General features: G+C 45.9%; 1 protein-coding gene across 2 annotated transcripts in view; it reads right to left on the bottom strand.

Annotated features, from left to right (window-relative positions):
- The window catches only part of FCHO2 (FCH and mu domain containing endocytic adaptor 2), a 349,104-nt gene that overhangs the window by 316,628 nt on the left and 10,979 nt on the right, over positions 1 to 21,497 (bottom strand). For both annotated transcript variants that reach the window (XM_033929206.1, XM_033929212.1), the window contains exon 2: positions 1,438 to 1,529. In XM_033929206.1, the coding sequence (XP_033785097.1) occupies positions 1,438 to 1,529 (92 nt within the window). The remainder of the gene's footprint in view (positions 1 to 1,437; positions 1,530 to 21,497) is intronic.

Here is a 21,497-nt window from a genome sequence, read left to right as displayed (position 1 = left end):
AGCGCCCCCTGCAGCTGTACCTCCGGAGACACAGTTAGCGTGTGACTCACTCTGACATCTCTCACTGCATCATTAGATTCCAGTACCGGCAGGGGCTGTTTGTCAATACCTATGGCAGCAACAGCAGCAACGGCAGTGCCTGGCAGGCAGAGTCAGCACTCTGAACAGGCTTCTCCTGGCCTGGCCTGGCCAGCAAACGCACAACTCCGGGCAATGGTCAGGCCCCAGACACTGAAGGCACCAGCGGTGTGGGTCAGTGAGGGAGACTGCACGCTGACACTGGCTACACTTCTTGAAGCCCGTGACCGGCCGGGATACAGAAGGAAAAATAGCCACCGCAAAGTTGAAGCCCGCTTGCTGAGTGTGTGCGACAGACCCCACCGTCACTCAATGTAAAAATTAACCTTTTTTTTTTTTTTACAAAGACCAAAAGAAAAAAATTACAGCGACATGATAATAAGAAATAAAACATGAGCCGCGGTGAAAGAAGGCACAAAGCGAACTAAGTTCAGTGCAGAGCATCAAAGACGGACTTCTCGGCTCCGCAGAAAACTGAGGAGACGCGCTCTGTGCTGGGTGGGAAGGCATTCGCGTATGCGTCAGACTCGAAACTTCTGAGTTTCTTCAAGAAAGTCTGCTTGTGGGCTGTCTGCATCCAGGCTCTGTGGATGACGTCACGCACATGCGAGAATAGGCTGCCTGCTTGTTCTGGGATAATAAAAAATTCAGCCCGTGACTTAGCCTATCTTTTAGATTTTGGCCCCTTATGTGATTGAGTTTGACACCCCTGCTTTAGAGGAAAGGCAGGAGAGGGGAGATATGATAGAGACGTTTAAATACCTCCATTGCGTAAATGCACATGAGTCAAGTCTCTAAATTGAAAGGAAGCTCTGGAATGAGAGGGCATAGAATAAACTTAAGAGGTGATAGGCTCCAGAGTAATAAAAGGAAACACTTTTTTACAGAAAGGGTGCTAGATGTGTGGAACAGTCTCCTGGATGAAGTGGTAGAGACAGAGACTGTGTCTGAATTCAAGGTGGCTTGGGATAGGCACGTGGAATCTCTCAGAGAAAGAGATAATGGTTACTGCGTATGGGCAGACTAGATAGGTCATTTGTCCTCTATCTGCCATCATGTTTCTATGTTAATGAAATGTCCATTGGTGATGAATCATCATGTGATGAAGTGGTATAGTAAGTTATGAACTATCACATGATGAAGTTTTACCAAACCTAACTCCAAGGCATTTAGTAATTACCCACTCCTCCTTTTATAAAACCGTAGCATGGTTTTTAGTGCCGGTCGCCAGAGGTAACAGCTCCAATGCTCATAGAATTCCCATGAGGATCAAAGCTGTTACCGCTGCAGTTGATGCTAAAAAGATTCTTACATACTTATAAGGTTAAAATGTACCAGTATTCAAATAAAGATTCATACCTTTCCCTGATAAAATCTGCTAATTCTTTTGTTGATATCTGTCCGTGTTTCATATTATGGTAAAGGATATCAAATCCATTGTTCTTTTCTCCCTAGAAAAAGTAATTTATATTTTTAAATAAATATGCTCCATTCTCCATTTATCCATTATAGTTTATCAAAACTATTCTTAGTATCTTATAGTTTAAAATATATATTTTCAAGCAGAAAATCTCTGACAGAACATGAAGAAGAGAGCTAATTCAAGAACAGTTCTACAATGCAGACATTTACTTCTCTTCACATTAAAAAAGTATACATTATAAAAGTGTTTTCCCCAAGGTAAAAGTGTTGAAGTCCAAATTTGCATTCTAAAACTCCTGGCACAAAATGGCATATCTAAAATCCCTTTTTTTCCAGGATGGCTTTGATTTAAAGAAAGACTAGATTCTTACCTTGATAATCTTCTTTACCAATAACCATTATAACATTCAAACCTTTGCTATAAAACAGATACAAAGATATGTACAACCAGCACTAATTTTATATATAGTTTGAAGCTACTCTTTTTATTTAAAAGTATTTATAACCCGCCCATCTAGGTGAGGAACAATGGCAACATACATACCGTATTTTCACGCATATAACGCGCGCGTTATACGCATTTTTACCTACCGCGCATACCCCTCGCGCGTTATACGCGTGAGCGCGGTATACAAAAATTTTTTTACATAGTTCCCACCCCGCCCGACGCCCGATTCACCCCCCCCAGCAGGACCGCTCGCACCCCCACCCCGAACGACCGCTCGCACGCGCTCCCACCTGCACCCGCATCCACGATCGGAGCAAGAGGGAGCCCAAGCCCTCTTGCCCGGCCGACTCCCCAACTCCCCGACAATATCGGGCCAGGAGGGAGCCCAAACCCTCCTGGCCACGGCGACCCCCTACCCCCACCCCGCACTACATTACGGGCAGGAGGAATCCCAGGCCCTCCTGCCCTCGACGCAAACCCCCCTCCCTCCAACGACCGCCCCCCCCAAGAACCTCCGACCGCCCCCCCAGCCGACCCGCGACCCCCCTGGCCGACCCCCACGACACCCCCACCCCCTTCCCCGTACCTTTGGTAGTTGGCCGGACAGACGGGAGCCAAACCCGCCTGTCCGGCAGGCAGCCAACGACGGAATGAGGCCGGATTGGCCCATCCGTCCCAAAGCTCCACCTACTGGTGGGGCCTAAGGCACATGGGCCAATCAGAATAGGCCCTGGAGCCTTAGGTCCCACCTGGGGGCGCGGCCTGAGGCACATGGGCCCAACCCGACCATGGGTGAACGGAGAGTCGGGACAGCGCACGGAGAGGCGGGGCAGTGCACGGAAAGTCAGGGAGGGTGAACGGAGAGTCGGGGCAGTGCACGGAAAGTCAGGGAGGGTGAACGGAGAGTCGGGACAGCGCATGGAGAGGCGGGGCAGTGCACGGAAAGTCAGGGAGGGTGAACGGATAGTCGGGACAGCGCACGGAGAGTCGGGGAGGGCGAAAGGAGAGTCGGGGTGGCCAGAGGAGTCGGGGCGGGCGAAAGGACAGTCGGGCAGCATGCGCGTTATACGCGTGAGCGCGGTATACAAAAGTTTTTGTACATAAAATCGTGGTTTCTGCGCGCTATACACGGGTGCGCGTTATCTGCGTGAAAATACGGTAATAGCAATAATACGTACAAAAAAGTACAACAAATCTAAAATCATAATTAAAACATATCATAAACCCACAACGTTGACCAACCCCTGGAGCAAAACAAAAATGAAAAAAAAAATAATTTATTTTTTTCCATTGTTTTCTTTCCATTCCATTCCCTTCCATACCATATCTGATTTTCACCTTCTTTTCCTATTCTCTTAAGCTTCTCTCCTCCTATCCTTATCTAACTGTTTCCTCACAATCAGAATAGAAAAAGAAAGGAAAGAGAAAAAAAACCCCAAACATTCCTACTCTCAAGTTTTCACTGAACTCACACCAAAAAGCTCTCAAACAGCACAGTTTTCAAACCTTTCCTGAGTTGCCAGAAAGTTGAGGACTGACATAACATCAGCGGTAATGCATTCCAGGCCAGTCTCCCAGAGAGCTTGAAAACCTGCAATAATGGAACTTCCAAACAAAAACTATCCTATGAATGTAACTCAGGTGGTGGGCAATGTCAACGCAACAAGCAACGCCCACTCTGTGGACAACTGTACTTTACTACCTTAAACATTAGGCACAAAACCTTAAATTCAGTCTGCAAGCTAACCGGCAGCCAATGGAGGTCTTGGAGTATGGGCATAATGTGGTTGAATTTCAAAGCATGAACAATAAAACGAGCAACCACATTCTGAGCCAACTGCAACAATTCATTTAGGCAAGCCTAGATAAATAGCATTGCAGTAGTCTAACAGCGGAGTTATCATTGTAATGACCATTCTAAAATTTTCATTTGAGAGATAGTCACATAATCTCCGTAGCAAACGCAACTTGAAAAACACACAGGAAAGGAAAGCACAGCCTTAATTTGGGGCTTAAAGGATAAAGAAGAGTCAAACACCGCCCCAAGATATCTACATTGTTGACAAACTGGCACAGCTACACCCACGTGACCTCAGAAGGGCAGCATGACAAATTTTTTCCGTGGATGATATATAATACTTCAGTTTTAGCAACATTCAACTTTAATTTATTTTGAAACCAATCCTGGATAATACAAAAGTAATCATTTAGATGCAATAAAGACTCAGCTTGCGATTCATTAATCGGAATGAGAAACTGAATGTTGTCTATATAAAAATGACAACAAACACTCTGCTGAGGCAGCACTTGACACTGCGGGAGCAGGTAGCTATTAAACTACATTGCTGACAAAGCAGATCCCTGAGGCACTCCACAAGACAAGGAGGCTTAATTAGATAGATTCTCTTCCACTTCTACACAAAACAATCTATTCCCCAAAACGGATCTGAACCACTCTAAGACAGTGCCAGAGTTGCCCAGGGCATATAGCCCCCCCCCCTTTTTCAATCTCTTCATCTTCTCCTTCTTCTTACAAACAGGGCAGCTATACATCAACCCCTCAACTCGTCCTGCGGAACAGATTCCAGATTCTTCAGGAAGGAACTGCCGATGAGGAACAGGAGCAGGCCCAACACCCAGCTCCATCTCCAGGGACAACTGACCGGCTCCCCCCAAAGAAGCGCAGAGTAATAGTCATCGGGGATTCCATGCTGAGGGGCACCGAGGGACCAATTTGCAGACCGGATATGCAATCTAGGGAGGTCTGCTGTCTGCCTGGAGCCAGGATACGAGATGTCACCGCCAGTCTGGATAGACTACTCACGCCCCGAGACCACTTTCCTATGCTTCTTGTCCACATAGGAACCAACGACACTGCAAGGAACACACCGGAGACCATCACCAGAGACTTTGGAGCACTGGGTGAGAGGCTAAAGCAGACAGGAGCGCAGGTGGTTTTCTCATCGATCCTCCCAGTTAGAGGCAAGGGAAGAGCCAGAGATGAACGTCTCCTGAGGACGAACGAGTGGCTACAGGGATGGTGCCGGGATATGAACTTCGGACTCCTAAACCATGGGGAAGCGCTACAAGGACTTCAGGGACCAGACGGACTCCATCTGACCAGTAGGGGTAAGAACGTCTTCGGACACCGACTAGCCCGCCTGCTTCACAGGGCTTTAAACTAGGTAAGTCGGGGGAGGGTACCCATTCACATATTAGTGCAGAAAGGAATTATCCTGATGAGGTGAGTCGAAACTCCGCTTCCATGTCCAAGGTAAGTACCCACATTGCAAACAGTTCTTTGGGAGTCACACCGACTCGGGTAGGATACGCCTCACAGGGACTTAGCAAACACAAGATATGGAGGGCCATGTATGTCAATGCACACAGTTTAGGTAACAAAATTCTAGAATTGGAGGCTGAAATAACGAATGCCGACCTAGATGTGGTGGCAATATCTGAAACTTGGTTCACGGACTCACATGGGTGGGATATGGCTATACCGGGCTACAATCTACTTCGTCAGGACAGAGAGGGCAGGTTAGGAGGGGGGGTAGCTCTATACATTAAAGAGGACATCAAAACCACCAGGATCACAGATGTCAAGTACACCGGGGAGTCCCTCTGGGTAAACCTGGCAAGAGGCAGAGAAAAATGCCTGTATCTAGGTGTGGTTTACAGACCCCCAAGACAACTGGAAGACATGGACGCAGAATTAATTGAAGACATAGAGAATATCACTCTACGAGGAGAAGCTGTACTGCTAGGGGACTTCAATATGCCTGATGCAGACTGGAACTCATTTTCAGCAACAACCAGCAGTAGCAGGAGGCTCTTAACCTCCATAAAGGGAGCACGTCTCAAACAAATGGTAACGGAGCCCACTAGGGCCCAGGCGATCCTCGACCTGGTACTCACCAACGGGGAAAGCGTTTCAGAGGTCTCAGTAGGAGATACGCTAGCCTCCAGCGACCACAATATAGTATGGTTCAACCTTAGGAAAGGCTTCCCTAGATCAAACACGAAAACAAAGGTACTCAATTTCCGGGGCACAGACTTTGCACGCATGGGAGATTTCATCCATCAGACGCTGCAGGACCAAGCGGAAACCGATGATGTAGAAGCTAAGTGGTTAACACTGAAATCAACCATACATGAAGCAACTAGCCGCTTCATAAAATCAGTAAATAAACGACAAAGAAACAATAAACCCCAATGGTTCACCGCGGAGATCTCGCACCTCATTAAGGAGAAGAAAACAGCGTTTCTCTCCTACAAGCGCACGGAAAAAAGAGAGGCAAAAGTAGAATATAGGACCAGGTCTACAGCGGTCAAAATGGCAGTTAGGGAAGCAAAACTTCGAGTGGAAGAAATTCTGGCAAAAAACATTAAAAAGGGGGACAAATCCTTCTTCAGGTATATTAGTGACAGAAAAAGGAACACAGGCGGGATAGTACGCCTTAGAAGACCGGACGGAAGTTACGTGGAAGCAGATTCCGATAAAGCCGAACTACTGAATGAATACTTCTGCTCAGTCTTCACCTGTGAGGCACCGGGACACAGTCCCCAGTTGAAGGCAACACAAAGCACAGAAGACCCGTTTCAGAATTTTGAGTTCACACCAGGTGAAGTTTACAGTGAACTGGCAAGACTCAAGGTGAACAAAGCCATGGGACCAGACAATTTGCACCCAAGAATGCTCAGAGAATTGAGCGATGTCCTGGCGAAACCGTTGGCTGAGCTATTCAATCTCTCCCTAAGTAAGGGGAAAGTTCCCCTGGACTGGAAATTAGCTAATGTCGTTCCTCTGCATAAAAAGGGTTGCAGGGCAGAGGCTGCGAATTATAGACCGGTGAGTCTCACATCAATAGTGTGCAAACTCATGGAAACACTAATTAAAAGCAAATTGGACACGATCTTGAATGAAGGGAATCTTCGGGATCCCAGTCAGCATGGATTCACCAAGGGTAGGTCCTGCCAATCCAATCTCATCAGCTTCTTTGACTGGGTAACAAGAAAGTTGGACTTGGGAGAGTCTTTGGACGTCGTGTACCTGGACTTCAGTAAAGCTTTTGACAGTGTCCCACACCGCAGGCTGCTAAGCAAGATGGAATCGATGGGGTTAGGAGAGACACTAACTGCATGGGTCAATGATTGGCTGAGTGGCAGACTTCAGAGGGTGGTGGTTAATGGTACCCTCTCTAAAACATCGGAGGTGACCAGTGGAGTGCCGCAGGGCTAGGTCCTGGGTCCACTCCTTTTCAACATATTCATAGGAGATCTGACTCAAGGGCTTCAAGGTAAAATAACACTATTCGCCGATGACGCCAAACTATGTAATATAATAAGTGAATGCAGTTTACAGAATTATATGGCGCAGGACCTGCTTACATTGGAAAGTTGGTCCTCAACCTGGCAGCTAGGCTTCAATGCTAAGAAATGTAAGGTCATGCACCTCGGAAGTGGAAATCCATGCAGGACGTACTTCTTGAACGGAGAAACTTTAACTAGGACTTCAGCAGAACGAGATTTAGGAGTAATCATCAGTGCAGACATGAAAACTGCCAATCAAGTGGAGAAGGCTTCATCTAAGGCAAGGCAGATATTGGGTTGTATCAATAGAAGTTTCGTCAGCCGAAAGCCTGAAGTCATAATGCCGTTGTACAGGGCCATGGTGAGACCTCATCTGGAGTACTGTGTGCAATTCTGGAGGCCACATTACAGTAAAGATGTGCGCAGAATTGAATCGGTTCAACGGACCAGGATGATCTCGGGGCTCAAGGGTCTCTCGTACGAAGAGAGACTGAACAAATTGCAGCTCTACACTCTTGAGGAACGTAGGAAGAGGGGAGACATGATCGAAACATTTAAGTACCTCACGGGACGTGTCGAAGTGGAAGATGATATTTTCTTTCTCAAGGGACCCTCGGCCACAAGAGGGCACCCGCTCAAACTCAGGGGCGGAAAATTTAATGGCGACACCAGAAAGTATTTCTTCACAGAGAGAGTGGTTGATCATTGGAACAAGCTTCCAGTGCAGGTGATCGAGGCAGACAGCGTGCCAGACTTTAAGAATAAATGGGATACCCATGTAGGATCCCTACGAGGGTCAAGATAAGGAAATTGGGTCATTAGGGCATAGACAGGGGGTGGGTAAGCAGAGTGGGCAGACTTGATGGGCTGTAGCCCTTTTCTGCCGTCATCTTCTATGTTATGTTTCTATGTTTCTATATTTAGCAGAATTTGATGGTTAACAGTAATGAAAGCAGCAGACGCGTCCAAAAACACCATAAAGTATGAAATACCATGATCCAACCCCTTGCAAATGGTTTAAAACACTGAATTGACAAGGAGCTCAGTAGTGTTTAAGTCTGAACCCAAACTGATAATCATCTAAAATAGCATTTTTATAAAAAATAATCCTGTAACTGTAATAACACAGCCTTTTCTAAGACTTAGCCAAGAACCTTAAAGACAAAATTGGGTAAAAAGGAAAAATTATGTTCTTACCTGTTAATTTTTTTTCCTTTAGATGCAGCAGATGAATCCAGAGACCAATAGGATATCACACATCTATCAGGAGGCGGAGATAGAGAAACTGATTAACAGGTGGTCCTATTGGCTGGCACTCCTCCTGTATCTTCAGTATAGCTCATTGCCCAAGCATCCATAATCATCAATAGGCATAGCATGTAAAAAACTTCTTTCCCATAACAAATCTCAAAAGGCAATAATATAGAATACAACCATCAATAATAACAAACTTCTAAAGTTGCAAAAGAAAAAAACGATAGACAATATCCAGAAAGGGTGGGGCTCTGGATTCATCTGCTGCGTCTAAAGGAAAAAAAATTAACAGGTAAGAACATAATTTTTCCTTCCTTAGCAACAGCAGCAGATGAATCCAGAGACCAATGGGATGTAGCAAAGCAATCCTCAATCTGGGTGGTAAGCAAACGCCACCTCCGCAACAACCGAAGCACTAAACGCATGCACCCACACATCCAACCGGTAATGCTGAGATAAAGCACTCTCGGAAGACCAAGTAGTCGCGAGACAAAACTCCTCCAAGGAAAAACCTCTGGACCTAGTCCAAGAAGTAGCCAAGTTGCTCTGGCAGAATGGTCAAGAGGTTTTTTCGCCAACCGCTTCCCTGCCATCAAGCAAGCGTAAAGAATGCTCTCTTGGACCCATCGAGTGATGGAGGCTTTGGATGCCACCATACGTTTGAGGCATCCCTTGAAGAATACAAAAAGGTGATCTAAACAACTAAAAGTCGTTAGAAACCTAGCTCGCAGAGAACGCTACACACTTTCAAAAAAATGCAGTGAATAAAAGCACATCTCCCCCATTTCTCCTCCCAGGAAGAAGGAAGGATAAAAGAAAGGATGACACTCCTTAGAAAGAAACTGTGGTACCGTCTGAACTGACACCCCAGATTTTGTAAGTCAGAACTAGGAATCCCCGCCAAACAAGGCCTGCAACTCAGAAAACCGCCGAGCTGAAGCCATGGCCACAAGAAACCCCGTGTTCAACGGCACAGCCCTTTAGAGTCTCAAAAGACAAGGATGAAATGAAGCCTTCGGTAAACTGCGAAGAAGTACCTTAAGACTGTACTCCGGACAGAGCTTTCTAAGAGGTGTACAAATATATCGTACTCCGTTTAGGAAATGAACTACATGAATCTGAGAAGTAAGCGAAGAGCAATATACCTAGCCCTTGTAAAAAGCTAAGAATGGCACTTGAAGCTGAAGGGAATTGAACGCTAAGCCTTTGACAATACACTTATGCCAAAAAAGAACTCTGGAAGGGTGCAAATGTTGAGAAGTACCCAAGAAAGGAAAAACCTCCAAAGGAAGCAGAAGCCACAGGTGAAGACGTCTCTATCGCCTAGATAAGAGAAGAAACAACCTGCTTCGCATAACCCTTACACGTCAGCCATGACTTTTCAAAAGCTAGGTCGTAATACCAAAGTAGTACGAATATCCATGTTGATTGGATCCTAGGTGAGCAAATCCGGAGATACAAGGAAACTCAACAATCCGGCTGTCGAAAGACTCATCAGATCCACATAGCAAGGATGGCGCAACCAATCCAGATATTCTACAAATACTGTGCCCTGAAAGCGAGCTTGAGATGGCAAATCCAAGCCATCATCAGCCAGGGGAAAACACTGAAAAAGAGAAACCAGAGGCGAGAAAGAAGCCACGCTGTTACCCCCCTCTGACTCCTACTCCCTGTGCCCGCCGAAGAAGCTAAGAAGCTTAGAATTTCGAGATGAGGCCACGAGGTCTAGTTCCAGGAGATCTCATTTCCATAAAAAGAGCTGGAACGCCAGAGCCAAAATTCTCAATAACCAGGATGTAGAAGATTTCACTATTACTAACATTTACACTTTCTAGAGCATACACAGCGCTGTACACTGTAACATACAATAAATGGTCCATGCTCAGATTTCACGGAGAGAAAATCTATCCAAACTCTTTTCCTGACCTATAAAATGATCTGCCAACAGAAGAGGAAGATGAGGGTCCATCCATTGAAGTAGAACCACAACTTTACCCGCCAACTGAGTACATCACCTACTGCCCAGGCTGTAGAGAAACACCCCCATCATAATACTGACTGAAAAGACCTTCAGCGTCATTCCGGAAGAATGGTCTGAAGCTCCAGAAACGGTAGCCTGACCATGCTCCAGAGTAGAAGAATGAACAAGTATTGATCACCTCTTAAGACCAGACTCCTGGAGCTGAGGATGGAAGGCACCGAGCCCCCCAACCTGACAGCCCAGGATGTTTGGTGACCATGAGCTAATCCAGCAAAGACCGGGGCATGCTTTTGAAAAGAGAAATCTCGCTGAGCTACCAAATCATACAGATCGATGCTTGAGGAGCCTACCAAATAATTGGAGCCCTGAGTTACCAGGAACCACCGGAACAAAAGCGATTGCTGTAGCGTTATAATGGGAAATCAAGCCGAAGTTCCCAGTGGAGTCAGCAACATGGATCCTAGAACCTGTACAGAATCCCATACTCTTGGTCATGGTGACTGAAGAAGAATGCAAACCTGAGACTGTGACCCATCGCCCTAGTCTCTGGGAAGAAACATATTTCTCTCCTATGTGAATAAAAACATCTCCCCAATATACCTATAAATAGTACAGGAGAAAAGAGCGCTGTGCAAATTCGAAGATTCACGTCCAAAGAACTGAGGAAAAGAAACCACCCTTTTCAGGTCAGTCAAATGGCCCGACTGGAAGGTGTCCGAATCAAGCAGTCAGTCAAGAAGAAAGTAGGTGAATCGCCTGGTAGCGCCAAAATGGTACCACTGCCCACATTTTCTAAAATGTTCGTGGAGCCTTGAATAGGCAAAATGGCATGTGCTAAAACCAAAAGCGCTGCTCCAAGAGAGGCAAGCAAACCTAGTGCCGATTCGGAGTCCTTAGTGAAAATGTAAATATTTTTGAGAAACTAATTCAACAGAATGGGATCCAGCCTGCCCAATGCCCCCATCTTGGGCACCATGCAGTAAGTGGAACAACGTCCCTTAGTTCCTGAAGAACTACAAGAACTGCCCTGACGACCAGTAACACTTAGGGAAACACAAAACATAGAGACTCCAAGAACGAATCGGAAACCTGAGGAGGATGCAAAATTGCAAGCATCCTGAAAAATGTTCACAGTACCCTGACCTGACATAGCGTCTTCCCCCTCATGAGAAAGCCTGAAGAAGTCAAGATCCCCTCAAAATGAAGTGCAGAAGGTCAGGAAACGGCATGATGAGAACTGTAGGATCTGTAAGAAGAAAGAAACTCTTCTAGGAAAAATCAAGTTTCGCAATGTAAAGAGGAGTATACTGGAACCATGAAAACAGTACTAACTCCATGCAACATGAGCGAAATACGTATGTCCTTTAAAGTTAATATGTACGAGATCACGTGATGCTGTGAGCTGGTCGGCTGCACACTCGATCGGCTCCAGAGCCCTGCGCTTCCTACAGCTAAAATAATCGCATAATCGCTAGCGATTTCAACCCCCTTTAACAGAGGATTCAATCTACAGTGTATGGACAGGTACCTGGCGCATACAGCGGTTCCCATGGCCTCAAAATCTGCCAAAAAAGATCAGGAGAAGGCGCGGCCCGGCGAAGACAAGATGGCGGCCGCGCCTCGTGCAGACGCGCCGGCGGCGGCTTTTACCCCCGAAATGATAACGGAATTACAGCAGGTTATTTTGCAGGCGCTGGGGCCGCGAATGGAGTTAATTTCTACACAACTGACTAAACTGGAATCTCTATTGGAAGATAATTCCACGAGAGTGACTGAGCTGGAGACGCGGGTTTCGGCGGTGGAGGATGGGGCCACAGCAATGGAATCCACAGTGGCAACCCTTTCCAATCAGCTCCGTTTTTGCCAGGATAAAATCGAAGATCTGGAGAATCGGTCCCGCCGTGGAAACCTGCGTTTCATTGGCTTACTTGAAACAATTTCGGACACGGTGCTTCTCTCCGTGGTGGAGTCCTGGTTGGCAAGTGAGCTCCCTATGCCATCTTCTCTGGGCCCGGCTCGCTTTGAAAGGGTACATAGAGTGGGCCCTCGAGCAGGATCGGATCAGCGCCCAAGAGTGGTAATAGGCAAGCTGCACAACTATCGTCACAAAGTGGAGCTGCTGCGTGCCTTCCGCGCCAAAAAAGAGCCTCTGACTTATGAGACCTTACCGGTGCGCATTGGACAGGACTACTCAGCAGCGCTAACTGAACGACGGAAAGTATTACATCCTCTTTGCTCAAAGCTGGTAGAACAGAAGCGTCGGTTTATGTTTCTGTATCCTGCAGTTTTAAAAATCCATCATAATGGGAAATGGCATGTGTTTGACTCTGCAGATACAGCGGGTGAATTTATTAATTGTGCAGATACTACAGCTGGAGCCACTTGACTGTTGTATTGTGTTTCTTTGACATTGCTGTTATAGGGGGGTTTGTTATGACTGATTGTATGTTATTTGCGATGTATGCAATTTTTGAATCACTTTTATGGGAGGCAGGGCTCTGACAGCCTCAATGGCATGATCTGCTTTCCTAGGACCTGGGGTTTTAGGTTAGCTCAGAACCAAGTGGGGAGGAGGGGGGGGCAAGATAGGGGATCGGGGGGGAGTTTGGGTTGGTTGGGGTAGGGGAGGGGGGTTCTTGGGTTTGGATTGGGGGGGTAGGACTTGTTGCCACTATTAGCTTGCACCAAACCAGTGAAGACCCTGAGTGCACTTCCTGTAGCCGTAATTTTCCTATATGCAAGACTTGTTTGTTATTGGCTTCTCCCCGGTCTGGCTGGGAGCCAGGGAGAGTCTGTTTGAGGAACTGGGCAAATAGCGGTTTTCTCTCACTTACATGAGCCCTCACACTTTCCGACTACTTTCTTGGAATGTGTATGGCATTTCTTCCCCTATTAAGAGAAGTAAGATTCTCCAACGTCTTCAACATCATAGAGCTGATCTGGCATGTTTGCAGGAGACCAGGCTCTCGGACGTTGAACATGCTAAGCTTTTGAGAGGTTGGGTGGGACAGGTATTCTATGCTTCCTCCCCAAACAAAAAGGCGGGTGTAGTGTTGTTGGTTCGAAAGGGATTTCCGGGTAAGATAGAACAGCTTTACAGAGATGTATTGGGGAGGACTCTATTGTGTAAGGTCACTATGTCAGGCTCCACATTTAACTTGTTAATGACATACGCTCCCAACCAATATGATCACTCATTCTTTACTAAATTGGCGGGGGTGGGGTTACATGATCCTGAGATTTCGGCAGTTGGAACCCAAGCACAGTACCGGGTAAAGCTTTGGATTCTCGCCCAGAAATAGCTAAGAAGAAAAAAAAAATAAATAAATAAATTTTAAATTGAATCAGGTTGGGCAGACTGGATGGACCATTCGGGTCTTTATCTGCCGTCATCTACTATGTTACTATGTTACTATGTGTCCCCTGATACTGTTGGGAGACCTCAATCAGGTGTTGAATCCCACTTTAGATAGAACGGGCCCGGTTTCTAATCAGTCTTTTGGTCCCTCCAAAGGTATACCTTATTTGTGTGATACATTAGACCTTATAGACCCATGGCGTGTGTTACACTCTACGGAACGGGACATCAATCCAGAGCACATCAATACAGAGCACATCAAACATCAATCCAGAGCACATCAAACATTTTCCCGTATAGATTACATTTTGACTTCATCTACATATTTGCCTAAGATACAATCTTCGGAGGTGGGCCCTCTTTCTGTGTCTGATCATTGTCCTATTTGGCTTGACATTTTGAGTGGTACGGATAGTGTACCGGGGGGAACCTGGCGGTTCCTGTCCTATTTATCAAAAAATTCAAATTTTCAGAAATATCTTACACAGAAATGGGACGATTACGTGGCTTTTAATTCTCAACATCAGGAAACCCCCCTCTTGTTTTGGGAGGCAGCAAAGTCAGTGCTCCGGGGGGATATTATTTCCTATGTTAGTGCGCACAGAGCCTGTATTTCCCAAGGACTCATACACTTAGAGAGCGAGTATAAACGCCTGAAGCGATCACATCTAACACATCCTTCCCCACAATCCCAGGAGGCGATGGTGGCGGCACAGACTGCTCTGAATTCTCTATTACATGAACGCACGCAGCATTATTTCCATTACTGTAGGTTTAAATTCTACCGATTTGGGAATAGAGCGGGGCGTCTTTTGGCTAACTTGACTAAACCTCCACGCCCTAATCGTCATATTTCTCGAATTCTACATCCCTCGGGTAAAGACCTTAACACCACTCCGGCTATAGCGGATAGTTTCTTTCAGTATTATACAGATTTTTATGCATCCAGGGAAGGGCGGGGAGGGCCTGAAGTGGAAGACTATTTAACAGATGCTGGGGTTCCCAGATTGTCCTCGCCTGATCGTCTCCAACTGAATCGCCCTATCCAGGGTAAGGAACTCCAGGGAGCGGTTAAACAGCTTAAGGGTGGTACATCGCCTGGCCCCGACGGGTTTTCACCTGAGTTTTATAAGATTCTGTTTCCTTCCCTTTGCGGCCCTCTGGAGGCATACTACACAGCAGCCCTTGAGGGAGGCTCTTTCCCGCCAGGGACCAATCGGGCCTTTATAACTTTAATACCTAAACCTGGTAAAATTGAGACGGACGTAGAGTCCTATCGGCCCATATCCTTAATCAATGTGGATATAAAAATTTTGGATAAAATCTTAGCTAATAGATTGGCCACATTGTTGCCCACCTTGATAATACCGGAACAAGTGGGTTTTGTGAAACACCGACACTCGGTATTGAATGTCCGCAGACTACTTACTGCCGTGCAGCGTACACGCGATGCTAAGCTTCAGGGGATCCTTGTGGGGTTAGATGCAGCTAAGGCCTTTGATCAGGTCAATTGGGACTACCTCTTCAGTGTACTCACTTACATGGGGTTTGATGGCTGGTTTCTGGACATGCTTCATTTGCTTTACACTTACCTGACAGCATGCATATTGGTCAATGGTACCCGCACGCCCGTTTTTCCGATAGCTCGTGGGACCCGGCAGGGAAGTCCGCTTTCTCCTCTTCTTTTCTTGCTGTATTTGGACCCTTTCCTGCGTACCAAACTGCGGGATGATACTTTACTGGGCCTACCGGAGGGAGACTCACAATTGAGAGTATTGGCTTATGCGGATGACCTTTTATTAACATTGGGATCTCGTGAATTGTCTCTTCCTAGGGCATTAGAACTATTGGATGAATTTAGTATGTACTCGGGAATGGTGTTAAATAAACTGAAATCCATGGTGTTACCTTTGACTTCGGAGGTACAGACGCAGTGGCAGGGGCATTTTCCCCTTACATGGGCTTCGGGACATCTTACCTACTTGGGTATTGTTATCTCCCCTGACCCTTCGAAACTGTATGCCCTCAATATAGACCCTTTAGTTTTAAAGACGGTTCATAAGTTGGAAAATTGGAGGATCTATCCACTTTCTTTACTGGGTAAAATAGCATTGTATAATATGGTATTGGTGCCTCAGTGGCTTTATGTCTTTCAAATGATACCTGTCTTGTTATTTGCCCATCATGACAAAATAATTGGTAAACATTTACAACAGTATTTATGGAATGGAAAGAGAGCAAGACTGACCCTGTCCCATCTGGCACGTCCTAGAGACCGCGGTGGATTTGGTCTTCATAGTCTTCGTTTACTGTCTCAGGCGTGTCAAATGCGACATCTGAATGATTGGTTTAGAGGGACTGGCCACTTTTCGGCCTCCAGTCAGGAACTTTTACTTTGTGCTCCATACCACTTTAGCTATCTGCTTCACATTCCTCACCTGCCACGGAAAACTTCTACTGCACGGGATCTCTTCTTATTGCCCTTGCGACGTCTTTGGAATAGACTGTGTACACAGCTCCGGATATCCCACCAGATGACTCCTTATTTACCCCTGCGGGGCAATGGGGCCTTCCTAGCGGGCATGGACCCAGTCTCCTCTTCGGTGTGGACAATACCGACTAATCAATATGTATTTCAATTGGTACATTCCAATGGCTCCTTGAAAACTTTTGAGCAACTTCAACGTAATTCTGGTTGGAGATCATCCGATTGGTTTACCTACCTTCAACTTTCCTCTTATGTTGGATCTTTACCATGCGATTCTATTACAGACCGCCAAATGGACTCCTTGTCAGAGGCGTTGAGTCTGTCAGCTCAGGTACCGATTCCATTGAGATTTCATCATCGCCACCTCCAGGAACAATTGGGTGAGCCTTCCTATGATTCTAGTGCGCTGAAATGGTCTCAAGACCTTTCTTGCGAAGTGACAGCTTATATGATCCAGAGGGGAGCCTTTCGGACAGCCCGTGTCTCACACAGTGTGCTCTTGTTTGAAATGAACTACAAATTTCTACACAGGCTTTATCGCTCTACATCCTACCAATACAGAGCAAAAATGTGTTTGTCAGACCAATGCCTCAAGTGTTCTCACTCTCCATCCACTCTCGGACATCAGTTTTGGTCCTGTACTCGGATTGCAGCTTTTTGGCAGCAGCTATGTGGACATATCCAAACCATGTGGAATTACAAATTTGTGTTGAGTCCGGACATGTTGTTTACGTTGGACCGGATTCCATTGTCTGCTCCTAAGGGATTTCGGAGCTTTCTTTCCAGATCATTGTTGTTGGGGAAGAAAGCGATTTTGCTATGCTGGATCTCCACTGACTCACCGACGCTCTCCTGCTGGCGATCCTTGATGATACAACAAGCTTCCATGGAGAGGCTTTGCTTTGCTTCTTTGGTTCCGGGCAGGCTGTTTTGTCTCTGCTGGACACCATTCTGGGACACTTTAACGCCTCGGGCTCGTAGTCATCTGTTGAATGTATAGGAATTTTTTGAAACTGCACTGGTTTGGACTTTGTTTATTGTTTACTGGTTGGCAGGGGGGGTGGGGAGTGGTACAGGGTGGGGTGGGGGGAGCGGGGGGTGGCTCAGGTATACGGTGAAATTGAGCTGTGTTCTGGTACTCATTTCTTATGTTGACCACCATGTATAGTTGAGCCTTTTGTTTATCTTGAAAATGCAATAAAATATATATTTCAAAAAAAAAAAAAGTTAATATGTACTAGACGCAATCAAGATGCTGCATCTACCACCCTGTGGAAAACAACAGCATCCTAACAGGTATCAGGACAAAGCTCAAATCGCTAATGAGAGCTTCAGGAATGAGGCTAACAGCCACATAGCGCGTGCTCCTCCGCGGGTTTGATAGAATAGGTAACTGGCTCCTGGTTAGAAGGAGCTGTACAGCCCTTCCTGTCTGGTCAGGGGGGTCCGTCTAGCATGTGCCATGAGAAAATGGCGACAGGAGAAACCAGCGTGATAAGCATGGAAATCTGAAGTCCAGGCCCCCTCAGAAATAGAGAAAGAGAGTCCTGGCCGCAGGAAGATGCGAAGTGTCATTATGCCCATAGAGACAGCCTGAACTTGGAAACTGTTTGTACTATCTTTAGGCATATATATCCTATGCCACTACTAGACACATGCAGCGCAGCACAGAGGCCCAAATAAGAAGGACAGTTACCAATAATAATAATATATTATAATAACTTTATTTTTCTATACCGCCATAGTCAGACTGACTTCTAGGCGGTTCACATAGAAAGAAGGCTGAACAATCAGCGAATTACACAATGCAAGAAGAAGGGAGTTACATGATGATTAGGGAAGCATAGGGAAGGAATATATGGGAGAAAGAAGTTACATAATACATTGGGGTTATAAGGGGAAAGAATACCTGACAAAGGCTCAATCTGCAGGGACCCCAAGAGAGACAATGAGATACCCGTGTGAAATACAGGGCACTATCTTACTGCTTATCTCACTGTGCCGTGATTTGCCGTATTTCGACCCAGTCCGGAGACAAACCAAGACTGGGTGACCTAGCACAGGTCAGAGTCTCTCTGGTAATCCCTTTGAGTGCTAACCCCAGAGTCCGTTTAAACTAGCAGCTTCCTCCAAGTGAATACAACAGGAACACAGACAAACATAAATCTGTCCAAGCTTGCCCCAAAGCTGGTGAAACACGAACAACTTGTCTGAACTGGAAAGGAGAGAAGCCACAGCATACCCTGACCAAAGTCAGCTGGAAATAAACTACCGGAACGCTGCAGCTCTCCCACCATCACTGGAGACCCAAGCGCACGCCTGATTCTCGCCAACACGTGGCCGCTGCATCAACGCTCCTAGAAACATAGTCGGAATCAAGCCCCGCAAAATTTACCCTGTTGCGGCCTGCATAGAAAGAAAATCAGACTCGGGGAAAAACTAGAAGAACGGTGCGGTGCTTTCCACAGCGCCGGAAAAAACATGTCCTATCTCAGGTGCTGCTATAAACCGGCACCTGCACAATCAGCTGCACATGGCCGTGACAAACACCAATGAAAGAGAGCCTTGGAATAAACAGGACTACTACTGCTGCACTGAAACCCAACGAGGAGAACAAGTGTGAGCATGAAATCGCACCGCTACTGCCGAGCAGTAACCAACAAAGAAATCAAGCACGTGCATGCAAAGGGCGGGAAAGTCCCAGCTCCCTCAACAGATTTCTAGTCATAAAACTTAGCCTCAATAAAATATCCATTCTTTAAACATACGTTGACCGAACCCACAGTACTAAGACTCCCAAAGAGAACCGGAAGTTCAAACAACAGTAAAAAAACACATACATACTCACAAACTTGTTATTAGGGCCGGTTGAAGCCAGTAAGAGCTGATTGTGCAGCACTAACAGGGCAGAATGTAGCAACTGTGGTCTTCTTTTTTTTTTATAAACGGAGAAGGAAAAGAAGAAAAAAAAATCGAGACCCAGTCAGAGGCTCTAGCAATGGAGGGAGGGGGAGGCAGGGACCTGGAGGGGCCCAGGTGTAACCCCTAAAGCCGGCACCATTCAGCCAGACACCCCTGTCTCACTGAAGAGAAACCTCAACAGGAGAATAAAATTGCCATCTCACTGAAGAGAAACCTCAACAGGAGAAAATAATTTTCCAGTCACAGCCAGAATTCAGGAGCTAGTTGAATAGTGACCATCACCTGCTGGGAGATAGAGCATACTGAAGGTACAGGAGGAGTGCCAGCCAATAGGACCACCTGTTAAATCAGTTTCTCTATCTCTGCCTGCTGGTAGATGTGTGCTATCCCATTGGTCTCTGGATTCATCTGCTGCTGTTGCTAAGGACATGATTTTACGGCAAAGGATGAACAATAGCCTTCTTTAAGTGAAAAGGGACATTTGCGTCAGATAACGATTTCAACACAACTTGAGAAATTGATGGTGAAATCTCATCTAAAATAGATCTAAAGACCCCGGGAGGACACGGGTCAATAGAGCATGTCCTGCTATTCAGCAGAGACTTGAAGCAGACTATACACTCTCTTGAGTGTATTATTTTTAATTCTCTTAGCTCACCTGAAAGACAGATTTCTCCAGTTCCAGACTGATTATGAGGCAGAAGGCAGGCAAAGTCCAAGTACAGGGTGGGGCTTCAGGACCACTAGACACATCTACATGAAAAAAGATTAATCGAAGTAAGAATCTAAACTTTCTTTCTAGTGCAATGTGTCTAGTGGTCCTGAACCATAGGGATGTAACAAAGCAGTGCCCAGAGTCTAAGGTGGGCCTACTGAGTCTGCACCTGAATGCAGCATCTTTCTTGGCTACTGTGTCCAACCTATAGAACCTGGTAAAGATATGGTGGGTAGACCATGTAGCCGCTCCACAGATCTCCTCAGGCAAGACAGCCCTAGTCTCCGCCCATGATGCAGCAACTCATCTGGTGGAGTGAGCTTTCCATGCAATTGGCAGCTGCTTACCATAGACCACAAACACAGAGGAAATGGCCATCAAGGCTTTAGACGCCAGCCTCCTTTTCTTGGCATGACTGGTCAGAACAAAAAGGTGATACAATACGCCAAACTCATTGGTAACCTTGAGGTAATAATAATAACAGTTTATATATCACAGGACCGTGAAGTTCTATGCGGTTTACAATGCTTAGAAATGTTATAGATTGAGTGAATAAACAGAGTTACAGATTGAATGAACAAAGTACAGATTTAGCGACAGGTGATTCTTGCGCTCGGTTGTTAAGGACTAAGATTGAATGGGTTGGTCTCCTAAGTATTTCAGGAATAGATGTGTTTTCAGACGTTTCCTGAATTCTCCATAGGTAATAGGCACAAGCAATTGTTCAAGGTCTTTACCCCATAATGCTGCTTGATGTGCGAGAAGATGTTGATGATGACTTTTAAATTTACAACCTCTAACAGGTGTGAGCTTCGCTTGTGTCTGTTGGTTGAGAAAGAGAAAAGGTCTGTTATGTATTTAGGGGCTAAACCATAAAGTACCTTGAAGCAAAAACAACCAAACTTGAATTTCACACGTGCCTCCATTGGTAGCCAGTGTAAAAGTCGATAGGAAGGTGTCACATGATCAAACTTCTTCAATCCACAAAGTAGTCTAACCGCTGTATTTTGAACCAGTTGCAATCGCCGCATGTATTTCTGGGGGAGTGCCAAGTAGGCGATGTTACAATAATCGAGTTGACTCAGAATAAGGGATTGTACTAGAATTCGAAATGATGAGGCATCGAAGTAAGCTCTGATGGACCGAAGTTTCCAGAGGGTATAAAAGATTTTTCTGATCAAGGAGTCCACCTGGTCTTTCATGGTCAGGTTTCGGTCCAATGTTACACCCAATATCTTCATAGTGGGTTGAATTGGATAGCTGAGGTTGTTGATGCACATTAGTGCTTTAGTGTCGAGTGGGTATGGCGCTGCTATGAAAAATTTTGTTTTCTCTGAGTTTAGTTTTAGTCTGAATTCGGTCATCCATTGCTCCATCCGATTTAATACTTCTGTTGCTTTGGGGGTGACTTCCGAGACAGAGTTGGTTAATGGGATGATTATCGTGAAGTCGTCAGCGTAGCTAAATAGTTTTATCCCCAGCTTGGATAGTTGTGCACCCAGCAAGGACATGTAAACA

Source organism: Geotrypetes seraphini, chromosome 1, assembly GCF_902459505.1.
Source record: "Geotrypetes seraphini chromosome 1, aGeoSer1.1, whole genome shotgun sequence".
NCBI classification, from domain to species: Eukaryota; Metazoa; Chordata; class Amphibia; order Gymnophiona; family Dermophiidae; genus Geotrypetes; species Geotrypetes seraphini.
The sequence above is the reverse complement of the archived record's forward strand: the minus strand, read 5'-3'. Positions and strand labels throughout refer to the sequence as shown.